We start from the raw sequence: 13,123 nt of genomic DNA, 5'->3' as shown, positions 1-13,123 counted from the left end.
TGGTCTCTGTCTGTCTCTGTCTCAGAGTCTCTCTGTCCTCCAGCCTGATTCGTGGGGTTGTGTTCGGTGGCAGGAACGTCACTGTGATGAAGTCAAACTTGTCCAGTAATTCATCCTCCAAGTCTGGGGGGTGAGCAGGAGCGCCGTCCATCACAACCAGACACTTCACTGCCAAATGTTTTTCTTGAAGGTATTTTCACGCACTTGGGCCAAAAACGTCATGGGTCTATTCACTGAAGAACTGCCCTCCACATCATGTCCAACTTGCTTTTTTGGACCACATAAATTTTTGAAACACTCTGGGGTTCTCAGAATGAAAACAACAATGGCTTGACCTTGAACTCACCGCTGGCTCTGCCACAAAGCAGAAGAGTTCATCTGAATCATATTTATCTAATAGATTACAATTTGCTCATGTAAATGGGGAATCTTCTTCACAGACTAAGGTTAATTATGGAGTTCCACAAGGTTCTGTGCTAGGACCAATTTTATTCACTTTATACATGCTTCCCTTAGGCAGTATTATTAGACGGTATTGCTTCAATTTTCATTGTTACGCAGATGATACCCAGCTTTATCTATCCATGAAGCCAGAGGACACACACCAATTAGCTAAACTGCAGGATTGTCTTACAGACATAAAGACATGGATGACCTCTAATTTCCTGCTTTTAAACTCAGATAAAACTGAAGTTATTGTACTTGGCCCCACAAATCTTAGAAACATGGTGTGTAACCAGATCCTTACTCTGGATGGCATTACCCTGACCTCTAGTAATACTGTGAGAAATCTTGGAGTCATTTTTTATCAGGATATGTCATTCAAAGCGCATATTAAACAAATATGTAAGACTGCTTTTTTGCATTTATGCAATATCTCTAAAGTTAGAAAGGTCTTGTCTCAGAGTGATGCTGAAAAACTAATTCATGCATTTATTTCCTCTAGGCTGGACTATTGTAATTCATTATTATCAGGTTGTCTTAAAAGTTCCCTGAAAAGCCTTCAGTTAATTCAAAATGCTGCAGCTAGAGTACTGACGGGGACTAGAAGGAGAGAGCATATCTCACCCATATTGGCCTCTCTTCATTGGCTTCCTGTTAATTCTAGAATAGAATTTAAAATTCTTCTTCTTACTTATAAGGTTTTGAATAATCAGGTCCCTTCTTATCTTAGGGACCTCATAGTACCATATCACCCCAATAGAGCACTTCGCTCTCAGACTGCAGGCTTACTTGTAGTTCCTAGGGTTTGTAAGAGTAGAATGGGAGGCAGAGCCTTCAGCTTTCAGGCTCCTCTCCTGTGGAACCAGCTCCCAATTTGGATCAGGGAGACAGACACCCTCTCTACTTTTAAGATTAGGCTTAAAACTTTCCTTTTTGCTAAAGCTTATAGTTAGGGCTGGATCAGGTGACCCTGAACCATCCCTTAGTTATGCTGCTATAGACTTAGACTGCTGGGGGGTTCCCATGATGCACTGAGTGTTTCTTTCTCTTTTTGCTCTGTATGCACCACTCTGCATTTAATCATTAGTGATCGATCTCTGCTCCCCTCCACAGCATGTCTTTTTCCTGGTTCTCTCCCTCAGCCCCAACCAGTCCCAGCAGAAGACTGCCCCTCCCTGAGCCTGGTTCTGCTGGAGGTTTCTTCCTGTTAAAAGGGAGTTTTTCCTTCCCACTGTCGCCAAGTGCTTGCTCACAGGGGGTCGTTTTGACCGTTGGGGTTTTACATAATTATTGTATGGCCTTGCCTTACAATATAAAGCGCCTTGGGGCAACTGTTTGTTGTGATTTGGTGCTATATAAATAAAATTGATTGATTGATTGATTGATCTGTCCATCCTAGGGTTATGTCCAGGTCAAGTCTTTTCCTCCCGGGTTATGTACGTTCTGTTCCGCATCTTTTCCCAAAACAATCCTGTTTTGTCACAGTTAAAGACTTGTTGGGTGACAAAACATACGCACCACCTTCTTTTGTGAACTTGCAGCCCCCCCCATGCTGAACCACACTGTGGGCCACTTTGCTCCTTAAATTTCTCAAACCAGCCCTACGAGTCATAAACCCTTCAGCGCCCGGGGTTTTCTTTATCAAATCCTCACGTAAATGCCTTGTTTTTTCTGAAATTATAGCCTCAGAAAACATACTGCCAGCTGATGGTGTTTCATTTTTCCAGATCAACACCAGCTTTTCCACCTCTTTGAATCCAGTGCACGTGAGCTTTGTTTGCTAATCAGTGTCACTCCTTTGGCAACATTAACTCCCTTTATGACCACTTTGTTTTCAGTATGGTACAGACCATGCTGCAACGCGACATCCGAGACATGAACACCATTTTCATGCTTTGATATGATCTCCTTCTTTATCTTCAGTTTTACACCTTTGGTTCCTTGATATGGCCCCACAGTGACTTTTTCCCTGACAACAAGAAAAAAAACCCATAAAATAAAGAAAATTCAATGTAGTGTCATCCAAAATCCAGATGAGCATGCCTATTTACAGAAACATGTCTCTGCCGGACGCCAGATGTTGTTCTTAAACCCAAAATTTTGTTCAAAAACTGAAGTTCTGTGCTGTGTGTGTATCATTCCCAACACCTGACTGCATATCTGTTTGAACCCTATAATGTGCTGCTTAAAACCCAATATGATGTGCGTGCATGTACTGAGCCGGTGAAGTGCATTAAAAGGGTGTGACATGTGAGCCCAAACCCCAAGCAGCCGGCGGAAAGGAGAGGCGTGATGCAGGGAGCGGGCCACACACACCGGCCCCACCGGGCCCCAGTGCCCACCCCCAGACCCAACGGAGGCGCCAGGGAACCCATGAGATGGGGGGAGGCGAGCAGTCCTGGAGGAGCACTGGAAGCCCAGGAGAAGAACAAAACAACAGGGGGGACAAGGGGCCAGGCAGCCGGAGATGGACAAGCCACCCTGCCCAGCGGTCCCCAAACCAGGGAAGGCACAAGATGAGACCCAAGAGCATTCGCGGCAGCCGAGGAGCCAGAGGGCGTCAGGCAGGTGCCACAAACCCAGAGGGACAGACAGGGGCATGAAGGGCCACATATGAGCCGAGCCCCGGGGAGAGGCACTACTCCCCAACCAGACACCAGAACCCAGCCCACCAATGGCAGAGTGGACAGACACCCCACATGAAAAGGAATGATGGTCGCCCAACTACCCCCTGCCGCCACCACCCCTACCCCCAATAGGACCAGAAGCCCTGCGGCGTGGCACCGGGGCCCCCATAGGCAGGCCAGCCAGCTGCCCAGCTCCCCCCGGGCATAGAGGCGTGCCCACACCCTGCAAGAGAGGAGCCGGAAGGGCTTGTTTTTGTTTTTGCTTTAAAAAACACATTTATAGATCGATCCATCTTATATTGGAATCAGTTGCCTCCGGATGTGAGGTTAATACGAAATCATATAGTTTTCAAAGCAAATCTTAAGAAATGTAAACTCAATAAGACAGTTCTCCTAATGTAGTGAATGTAGTGCTGGTGTTTGTTTTGTGAAGAAATAACTGTTACTTGTGTATGTTCTGTGAATTGTACAGTTGGTGCATATGAGATGTATAAATTGTAATACTTTGATGTAATTGTAATACTTTTATTCGAGACTGGTCTGGTCCCCAGGAAGAACAGTCTCTACTTTGGTAAAGACTAATGGGGATCCTTAAATAAAATGAAAATGAAATGGTCCCTCTGAGCTCTCTGGCTTTGCTTTTAATGAGGTCTTAATGCTTGTAATGTTCCATTTTGATGATGATGGACCAAGGTCTTCTGCTCTTGGGTCCACCGAGTCTGTGCACATGATGGAAAGTGATGTTGTCAACAGAAGCAGATGGAAGTTTGAGCTTGCAAACAATGAAGTCTTTTAAGAGGGTTTCTGGATCATCATCTGAGGCGGGTTTTCTGGTATCCCTGAGAAAATGAAGTTGTCACACATGCTCCTAGACTGAATATCCAGTATTATTTCATTTGTCATCTTGTTTTCTGTCATGATTTGCCCCTGCTCTGTCTGTGATCATTATAATTTTCTGCCAGTTTGTCTTTATTGAGTTCTTTTGTCTGTTTTTTATCATCTCTTTTTTTTTTTTTTTTGCTTTGTCACTGCTTATTTTCTGTTCATCACTCTTCACCCACATCTTGAGTTTCATTCTGGTTTAGTGCAATCTTTGATCCACTGTCTTTGTTTTTTGTTCAGCATTGCTTTTGTCACAGCTTGTTGTTTTCTGTTCTGCCACATGTTGAGTTCTGTTGTTTAGTTTTGATCCACTGTTTTTGATTGTTTCATGATTGCTGATGTCACTAGTTTGATTTGTCAGGTTTATCACATTAGTCTTTGGTTGTATTATTGATGTCAGTTCTATTTTCTTGATGCCTGCTTTTCTATTTTTTGTCTAGTATGAATCTTTTCTTGTCAAGTGTCCATGCATCCTTTGTCCATTAGTTCTTCTCAGTCTTGTTATTTTAGTATTGTTACTTTATGGTTATTAGTTATGTCCATGTTGTCTCTGCACTCCCTTGTTACACTCCCCATCTCTGTTCTCATATAATCACACCTAGTTTCATTTGTATCTCTGTCTCCCTCTGATCCCTGCACTCTCTTGTCCTGCACGTCCTCATCTCTGTTGGCCACACCCCGTTTTGTCTGCCATCTTGTCACTGCACTCTCTTGTCTCACATTGTCTCATCTTTGTCTGTCCACACCCTCCTCCTGCCTGCTCACCACACCTGCTCCAAATCACTTCCTAATTAAACCACTGTGTATTTAAGCCCTGCTACTTTTCATGTCTCTTGCCTGTTCGTTGATGTTACTATCTCCGTTCCAGCTCACATATCTATGTTCCAAGTTTCTAGTCCTAGTGCTTTGTTGCCAGCCATGCCTGTTTTTCTTGACCTTGCCTTTTGTCTTAGCCTTTGTAACTTTGATTGCTGTGCTTGGATCTCAGCCTGTATTTTTGACGATGCCTTTGTATTACACCTGCCTGTACCTTCGCCTCGCAGACTGCCTTTTTGTGTACCAGACCCTCTGCCAGAATTTACAATAAAGCCTTTTACATCCTACCACCTGTTTGTGAGTCTGCATTATACCTCCTGCCTCCTGCTGTGTCCAGCTCCCCTGAGAATCATGACATTTTCTTTGGATAGAATGTCACTTTTTTTGGTTAATAACTCCACTGATGCTTTGGGTGATTTATTTTCAGACTCCAACCATTCTATTTTTTCATATGCAAAACTGGGGTTCACCTGAATGTCTTTAATCTCCGTGTGTAACGCCATGAGCAAATCCAGCTTTGTGTTGATGGAACAGAGCAGTCTTATCTCCACCTCCATTGTCTGGAGATCCTCCGTGTCTGTAGAGGAGTCCTTTTTCTTACGTTTACACGGGTTGTTGTCGTCTTAGTATACCGGAGAAGCCATGTCCAAGCAGCAGGCCTGGTAGTAGTGATTGATGTAGTTTTCTAAATCTGCGATGCAGTCCACTGTTGTTGGTTCTGGATATCCACGTCCGCCAAGAGCTGTTGTTGTTAAGGCTTTCTTTCATTGTTATTTGTAGATATTACATTAAATCAAGCTGGGGTTTTTTCCATTTCTTCAAATGCCGTGCCGTCGAAGCTCGCTCCGGTTGTGTTGTGCTGTTCTATGCCATCTGCTTTCTGGGACTGCTTTCTTCTACCTGCGAAATATAGTGAAGATTCGTCCCATCCTGTCTATGGCTGATACTGAGACCCTGATCCATGTGTTTATCTCTTCTAGATTGGACTACTGCAATGTTCTATTTTCTGGTTTACTGCAGTCCAGCATTAGGGGTCTCCAATTGGTTCAAAATGCTGCAGCCAGACTTTTGACACGAAGCAGAAGGTTTCACCACATTACACCCATTTTGGCATCTTTTCACTGGCTTCCTGTTCCAGTGAGATCAGATTTTAAGGTTCTGCTACTAACCTATAAAATTGTTCAGGGACTGGCACCCTCCTACCTAGCTGACCTAATTAAACCTTATGTACCGGCCCGGGCTCTGCGTTCTCAGGGTGCAGGACTACTTTGTATCCCAAGAGTGAATAAGAAATCTGCGGGTCACAGAGCTTTCTCTTATCGTGCCCCTGTTCTGTGGAATGATCTCCCTGCATCAATAAAACAGTCAGATTCTGTGGAGACTTAGACCAAACGCCTTGAGACAGCTTTGTTGTGATTTGGTGCTATATAAATGAAAATAAATTAAATAGAAAAAAAAATTTATTTGGCCTTGCCAACACACCCATGGGCCCACAGTTAAGGGTATGTGTCTCATACCGAAGTTCATACACATTATATATATATATATATATATATATATATATATATATATATATATATATATATATACGAGGGCTGTCAATAAAGTAACGGTCCTTTTTATTTTTTTCAAAAACTATATGGATTTCATTCATGTTTTTACGTCAGACATGCATGAACCCTCGTGCGCATGCGTGGGTTTTTCCACGCCTGTCGGTGACGTCATTCGCCTGTGAGCACTCCTTGTGGGAGGAGTCGTCCAGCCCCTCGTCGGAATTCCTTTGTCTGAGAAGTTGCTGAGAGACTGGCGCGTTGTTTGATCAAAATTTTTTCTAAACCTGTGAGACACATCGAAGTGGACACGGTTCGAAAAATTAAGCTGGTTTTCAGTGAAAATTTTAACGGCTGATGAGAGATTTTGAGGTGATTCTGTCGCTTTAAGGACTTCCCACGGTGTGAGACGTCGCTCAGCGCTCTCAGGCGCCGTCATCAGCCTGTTCAAGCTGAAAACCTCCACATTTCAGGCTCTATTGATCCAGGACATCGTGAGAGAACAGAGAAGTTTCAGAAGAAGTCGGTTTCAGCATTTTATCCGGATATTCCACTGTTAAAGGAGATTTTTTTTAATGAAAGACGTGCGGACGCCGACGCGGTGCGGCGGCACAGGAAAAACACCTCCGTGTTGATAGCCATTTGTAAAATCCAGGTGGCTTTTGATGGCTTTCAGTGGAGTGAGTATATGAGAAATTGTTTAACAGAAGAACATGTTCCAACTTGTCCTTAAGGCTTTCAACAGAGGTGTTTTTCCTGTGGCGGAGCGTCGCAGCGGCTGCGAGCCGACGCGCGGACCCGTCCGCACGTCTTTCATTAAAAAAATCTCCTTTAACAGTGGAATATCTGGATAAAATGCTGAAACCGACTTCTTCTGAAACTTCTCTGTTCTCTCACGACATCCTGGATCAATAGAGCCTGAAATGTGGAGGTTTTCAGCTTGAAACAGGCTGACGATGGCGCCTGAGAGCGCTGCACGACGTCTCGCACTGTGGGAAGTCCTTAAAGCGACAGAATCACCTCAAAATCTCTCATCAGCCGTTAAAATTTTCACTGAAAACCAGCTTAATTTTTCGAACCGTGTCCACTTCGATGTGTCTCACAGGTTTAGAAAAAATTTTGATCAAACAAAGCGCCAGTCTCTCAGCAACTTCTCAGACAAAGGAATTCCGACGAGGGGCTGGACGACTCCTCCCACAAGGAGTGCTCACAGGCGAATGACGTCACCGACAGGCGTAGAAAAACTCACGCATGCGCACGAGGGTTCAAGCATGTCTGACGTAAAAACATATGAATGAAATCCATATAGTTTTTGAAAAAAATAAAAAGGACCGTTACTTTGACAGCCCTCGTATATATATATATATATATATATATATATATATATATATATATATATATATATAATCAGCTGTTACAAGAATGCCTCAGACAGCTGAAGACAGATGGTGATAAGGAGCAGGAAGACAAGATATCATGAAAGACCAAGCCCCTCCATGGCATGTGCCATCGACAGATAAAGTGGCTGACATCAAGAAGACCTGCCAGTGGCTGGAAAAGTCCAGCCTAAAGGACAACACAGAGGCTCTGATCATGGCAGCACAAGAACAAGCCCTAACACCAGATCCATAGAGGCAGGAGTCCACCACAGCCGACAGGACCCAAGTCACAGGCTGTGCAAATGTGCCCCCGAGACAGTCCAGGACATAGTAGAGTTCCTTGGACTTTCCCATTGTTCTTAGTCTTGGTCAGTCCAGTGAGTGCTATCAAGCGCTTTTTATGTTGGCAAAGAGAAACTTCCAGTTGTAGCCTATCATAATCAGTAAGGAGGTGTTAACAATTCTTGACCATGTGATGTTAGAAGACGCTATAGAACCTTCAGCACCACTTATTCAAAGATTTGTGAGTGTATGTATATTATTATACAAATATGAGCCTGTATGTATAATTTTGTCCCTGTGTGTATTGAGCTCCATTTTTCTTTCATATATGGCACTACGTTTGTTTCTAGCAAAAATGTCTAAAAATGCATTTCAGATTTTCATATTTAGTCAAATGATATCTTTAGATGGTGCTCTGGATAGTTATCTGTCTCACATTCAGAAAGCCCATATTGTTCTGAACATTTTGATATGCAATACATGGGCATATATAAAAAGGAAGTACCTTAAAAATAGAATTTACTGTTGAAGTGTAAGCCCCCAGGTTCACCTCAACATGACAGAGCAGCCATTGACCGAAATACCATGACAACTTTGTCTTTGGTTTGCCCTCAAAATCAGAAATGTTACGTTTCATAAAGCAAACATGCACCTGTTTGCGTGCACATGTGCAGCATATCCACGTACGTGTGTGCAGAGACACAGACACACACCTCTGCCTGTGTTTTTAATGACTACGTGTGCCTGTGTCTCTCAGGTCCCGTCCCCTTCAGAGGGTTGCCACAGTTTCTCGGCCAGCTGCATGACTCAGTTCTCCATCCTGTTCAGACGAACCTTCCTCAGCATCCTCCGGGACTCTGTGAGAATGAGCACACTGACACCTAGTGGACACTTTCATTGACTACAGTCCACATATGTACAATGGGAACAGTAGACTCCTGGTGGACACCTCACCAGAACATCTCACGTGACTGACAAAAGTCAGATAAATAAAAAAATCCCTGAAAAAATGTCTGTGACTGATGGGACACACATTGCAGACACAAACTTTGGTCTAACCCCAAAGCTTTAAAATAAATCCTTCATTCTTGTTAGAGGTTAAGAGGTAAGGTTCAGGGTCGGGAGATTTTACTTGATTAAAATTAGGATTAAAACCAAGGGTAAGGATTGTGTTAGGTGCTATCGTCAGGGTAGGCTCAAGGATTTGGGTTTCAGCTAAAATACAGGGTCATGGCAAGTATTATGAAAGAGAAGGTTTGGGTCCGGGTTATGGTTTGAGGTAGGGGTAGCGGTGGGGTCAGGGTTCAGGAAAGGTTGGTGTTAACTTTAAAGGTTAGAGTTGGATTACAGTTAAGGTTGAGGGTTAAGATTCAGGTCAGGATCAGGGGTTAAGTCAAGGTTTGGACCAGAACTGGAATATAAGTTAATATTTGGGGAAGGGCCAGTGGGTTCAGGTCCAGGTTATAGTTAAGGTAACAGTCAGGGTTGGAAATTAGTCTGAGGGTCTGGGTAACACTGAACCTTTACTGAACTCACAATCTTGAATCTCTCAACAAGTTGGTCAGTCTCTTCACATTCAGACTCACTGCTGGTGGCAGCATCCAGGAAGTCACTGGTTCTTCATCTGGATCTTGATGTTATTGTCAGTATCAGTCCTGCACAAACTGTTACATCTTTCCTGGTTACATTACTGTTCTCGTTGGCTCAACAGGTTCTGACCCACCTGAGGATCACATCTCATATTGGAATTGGTGTTCTGATTGGTTTGCTGTACCTGGGCATCGGAAATGAAGCCAAGAAGGTCCTCAGCAACTCAGGATTCCTCTTCTTCTCCATGCTCTTCCTCATGTTTGCTGCTCTCATGCCCACTGTCCTCACCTGTAAGTCCAAGCGGTGTGGCACATTCCTCAGCATCTGCTACACTTGAATTTCATACACCTCCAGACCTGCAAACAGGTGTACATAGGGTCTAAGCAGTAGTGGGTTTTGGTATGGGTGAACCAGGCAGCAGGTGCTCCTGCTTGCTGAGGTGCACAAAATAGAAGCAGTGAGAGTGAGATTCGACGGTTGTCTCCTGCATTGTCCCTGCGAATAGATGCTCTCCTCCCTGTGCATGCTACTCCGTTTTGGCTCTGGACGGAGCAGCTTGCTCCCCGTTTCCCATCTGCTCCGCTCAGTGGGATCCTGCTGTCCAGTGTCTCCTCTCTGGTGGGGCAAAGTCCACTTAGGACACAGCACAGAACCAAAATTCTGCGTTACCTTTGTCTGTGGATCATCCACACTTATTCATGGACAACCACCTGTAGTTCGCTCTCCTTTTACAGCACAAGATTTCCTGAATTACTTTGAGAAGAAAATAGAAGACGTTAAGTTAAACATATCGCAGCATGCCTTAATCCAGCCACTACACCCTGCTATTGATGTGGGCGCCACTACTGAAGTATTACCTAGATTTACAGAATTTGATAGTATCTCACTAGGCATGCTGACAAAACTCGTAATGTCAACAAAAAGCACAACCTGTTTATTTGATCCTATACCAACAAAACTGTGGCCCACTCTTGGGCTGACTGTGCTGGAAATTATTAATCTTTCTTTAACTTCTGGATCTGTTCCTAAATATTTCAAATCTGCAGTGATTAAACCATTACTTAAGAAACCTAATCTTGACCCTATTGTAATGAAAAACATAGCACCCCTTGGGCACATATTGCAGCGTTTTGGGATTACCTTTCATTGCTATGCTGATGATACTCAGTTATACATGCCAATAACTGCTGGCAATCTCATCCACATAAAATCCTTAGAAGATTGCTGCCAGACTTTTGGCCAGAAGCAGAAAATTTGCCCACATTACACCCATTTTGGCATCTCTTCACTGGCTTCCTGTCACAGTGAGATCAGATTTTAAGGTTCTGCTACTAGTCTATTAAATTGTTCACAGACTGGCACCTCCCTACTTAGCTGACCTAATTAAACCCTACGTACCGGCCCGGGCTTTGCGTTCTCAGGGTGCAGGACTACTTTGTGTCCCTAAGGTGAATAAGAAGTCTGCTTTCTCTTATCGTGCCCCTGTTCTGTGGAATGATCTCCCTGCATCAATAAAACAGTCAGATTCTATGGAGACTTTCAAGTTCAGACTTAAGACGCACTTATTTTCCCTTTCGTATGGCTAGCATACTGGCATAGTACAGTTCTGCACTTTTTAGTCTTTTAAATTCATTTTATTAGTAAACGGAATGTGCCATGACCTCAACTTTATCTAAAGTCTGGGTCTTTTAGTTAAGTTTAGGGTTAGTGGCCGGTGATCACCTTAGTATTTCTTCTGTTTTTCTTGTTGTTTAATGTTGACAAATTATACTGTATTTCTTGTCTTTCTGATGCCTGATTCTGTTGTTTTTTTCTGTTTGAGGTGCAGCTCCATCCAGAGATGGGTGTGGTGTCTGTTTCTGAAACCCTCCTGTCCTGTGCACCGGCAACATTTCCTGTATATTTGTTTTTTAAATTGTTCTGTAATTTGTGTTTGTATCATGGCCCAAGCAGAGGGTCACCCCTTTGAGTCTGGTCTGCTTGAGGTTTCTTCCTCAAATCATCAGAGGGAGTTTTTCCTTACCACTGTTGCTCTGGGGGTTAGTAAGGTTAGACCTTACTTGTGTGAAGCGCCTTGAGGCAACTTTGTTGTGATTTGGCACTATATAAATTAAATAAATTGAATTAAATTGAAATTGATGGATGTTTGATATCGGAGTTGTATTACAGCCTGCAGTCTTTTGATGTCAGTTCCAATTTCAGGGGCAATTCTTAAAATATTAAAAATAATAAGAAGAAAATGGTTGTGCAAAATTTTGTGGGAGGGTTTTTTTTTTGGGTGGGGGGGCGTTTGGAGGGGTCTCGCCCAGGGAGTAATTCAGTGTAGAAACACCATTGGGTCCAAGCCCTTGGCGTGGATTGTGTCTGGAGCCCTGCAGGTGGAGCCTGGCTGATGACCCAGACCCACAGGCCCACGTGTGGAACTATTTTACCAACTTTGGTGTCAACAGGACTTATTTTGTCCAACTCAGGCAGTGCAGGCTGGAATACATCCTCACTCACTGCTACTCAATTAGAAGCTTTGCCCTACAGCTAACTATGGTCTCACCTGCAGACCATCAATTTTCAATTTCAATTTATTTTCCTTTATATAGTGCCAAATCACAACAGAGTTGCCTCAAAGCGCTTCACACAGGTAAGGTCTAACCTTACAAACCCCCAGAGCAACAGTGGTAAGGAAAAAACTCCCTCTGAGGAAGAAACCTCAAGCAGACCAGACTCAAGGGGTGACCCTCTGCTTGGGCCATGATACAGACACAAATTACAGAACATTTCACGGACGAATATACAAGAAATGCTATTGGCACACAGGACAGGAGGGTCGCCAACACAAATACAACTCCCATCTCTGGATGGCGCTACACCTCAAACAAAAAAAAACAGAATCAGGTATCAGAAAGACAAGAAATACAGTATAAATACAGTATAATTTGCCAGCATTAATCAACAAGAAAAACAGAAGAAATACTAAGGTGATCGCCGGCCACTAGCCCTAAACTTCACAAAAAGACCCAGAATTTAGGTAAAGTTGAGGCCGCAGCCCGCTCCAATTACTAATAAATGAATTAAAAGAGTAAAAAGCGTAAACAAAACTGTACCAGTATGCTGCCACATGAAAGGGAAAATAAGTGCGTCTTAAATCTGGACTTGAAAGTCTCCACAGAATCTGACTGTTTTATTGACACAGGGAGATCATTCCACAGAACAGGGGCACGATAAGAGAAAGCTCTGTGACCCGCAGACGTCTTATTCACCTTAGGAACACAAAGTAGTCCTGCACCCTGAGAACATAAAGCCCGGGCCGGTACGTAAGGTTTAATTAGGTCAGCTAAGTAGGGAGTGTTGAGAAAGTGTAGTGACATGGACCCACAACAGGGGGCGTGAATGAACGGACAACGGATGAGCCAAAAAGATAACAATTTAATGTTGTGAATGTGCACAACGAAATACAGACAATCACAGATTTTGAATTCAGTCAATATATAAAGATGACGTGTGGGCAGGCTCGAGGATAGAAGACGTCTGTCTAGAGAAGAGCTGGGCCCCACACGAT

At 43.5% G+C, this 13,123-nt stretch overlaps 1 protein-coding gene across 1 annotated transcript in view; it reads left to right on the top strand.

Annotated features, from left to right (window-relative positions):
• The window catches only part of LOC117506087 (ATP-binding cassette sub-family G member 1-like), a gene marked incomplete at both ends in the record, with an annotated part of 80,852 nt that overhangs the window by 26,818 nt on the left and 40,911 nt on the right, over nt 1-13,123 (top strand). Inside the window, 2 exons of the mRNA XM_034165603.1 lie at nt 8,738-8,839; nt 9,692-9,860. Of these exons, the coding sequence (XP_034021494.1) occupies nt 8,738-8,839; nt 9,692-9,860 (271 nt within the window). The remainder of the gene's footprint in view (nt 1-8,737; nt 8,840-9,691; nt 9,861-13,123) is intronic.

This window comes from Thalassophryne amazonica, unplaced genomic scaffold (genome assembly GCF_902500255.1).
Source record: "Thalassophryne amazonica unplaced genomic scaffold, fThaAma1.1, whole genome shotgun sequence".
Classification (NCBI taxonomy): Eukaryota; Metazoa; Chordata; class Actinopteri; order Batrachoidiformes; family Batrachoididae; genus Thalassophryne; species Thalassophryne amazonica.
This window is presented reverse-complemented; position numbering and strand designations above follow the sequence as displayed.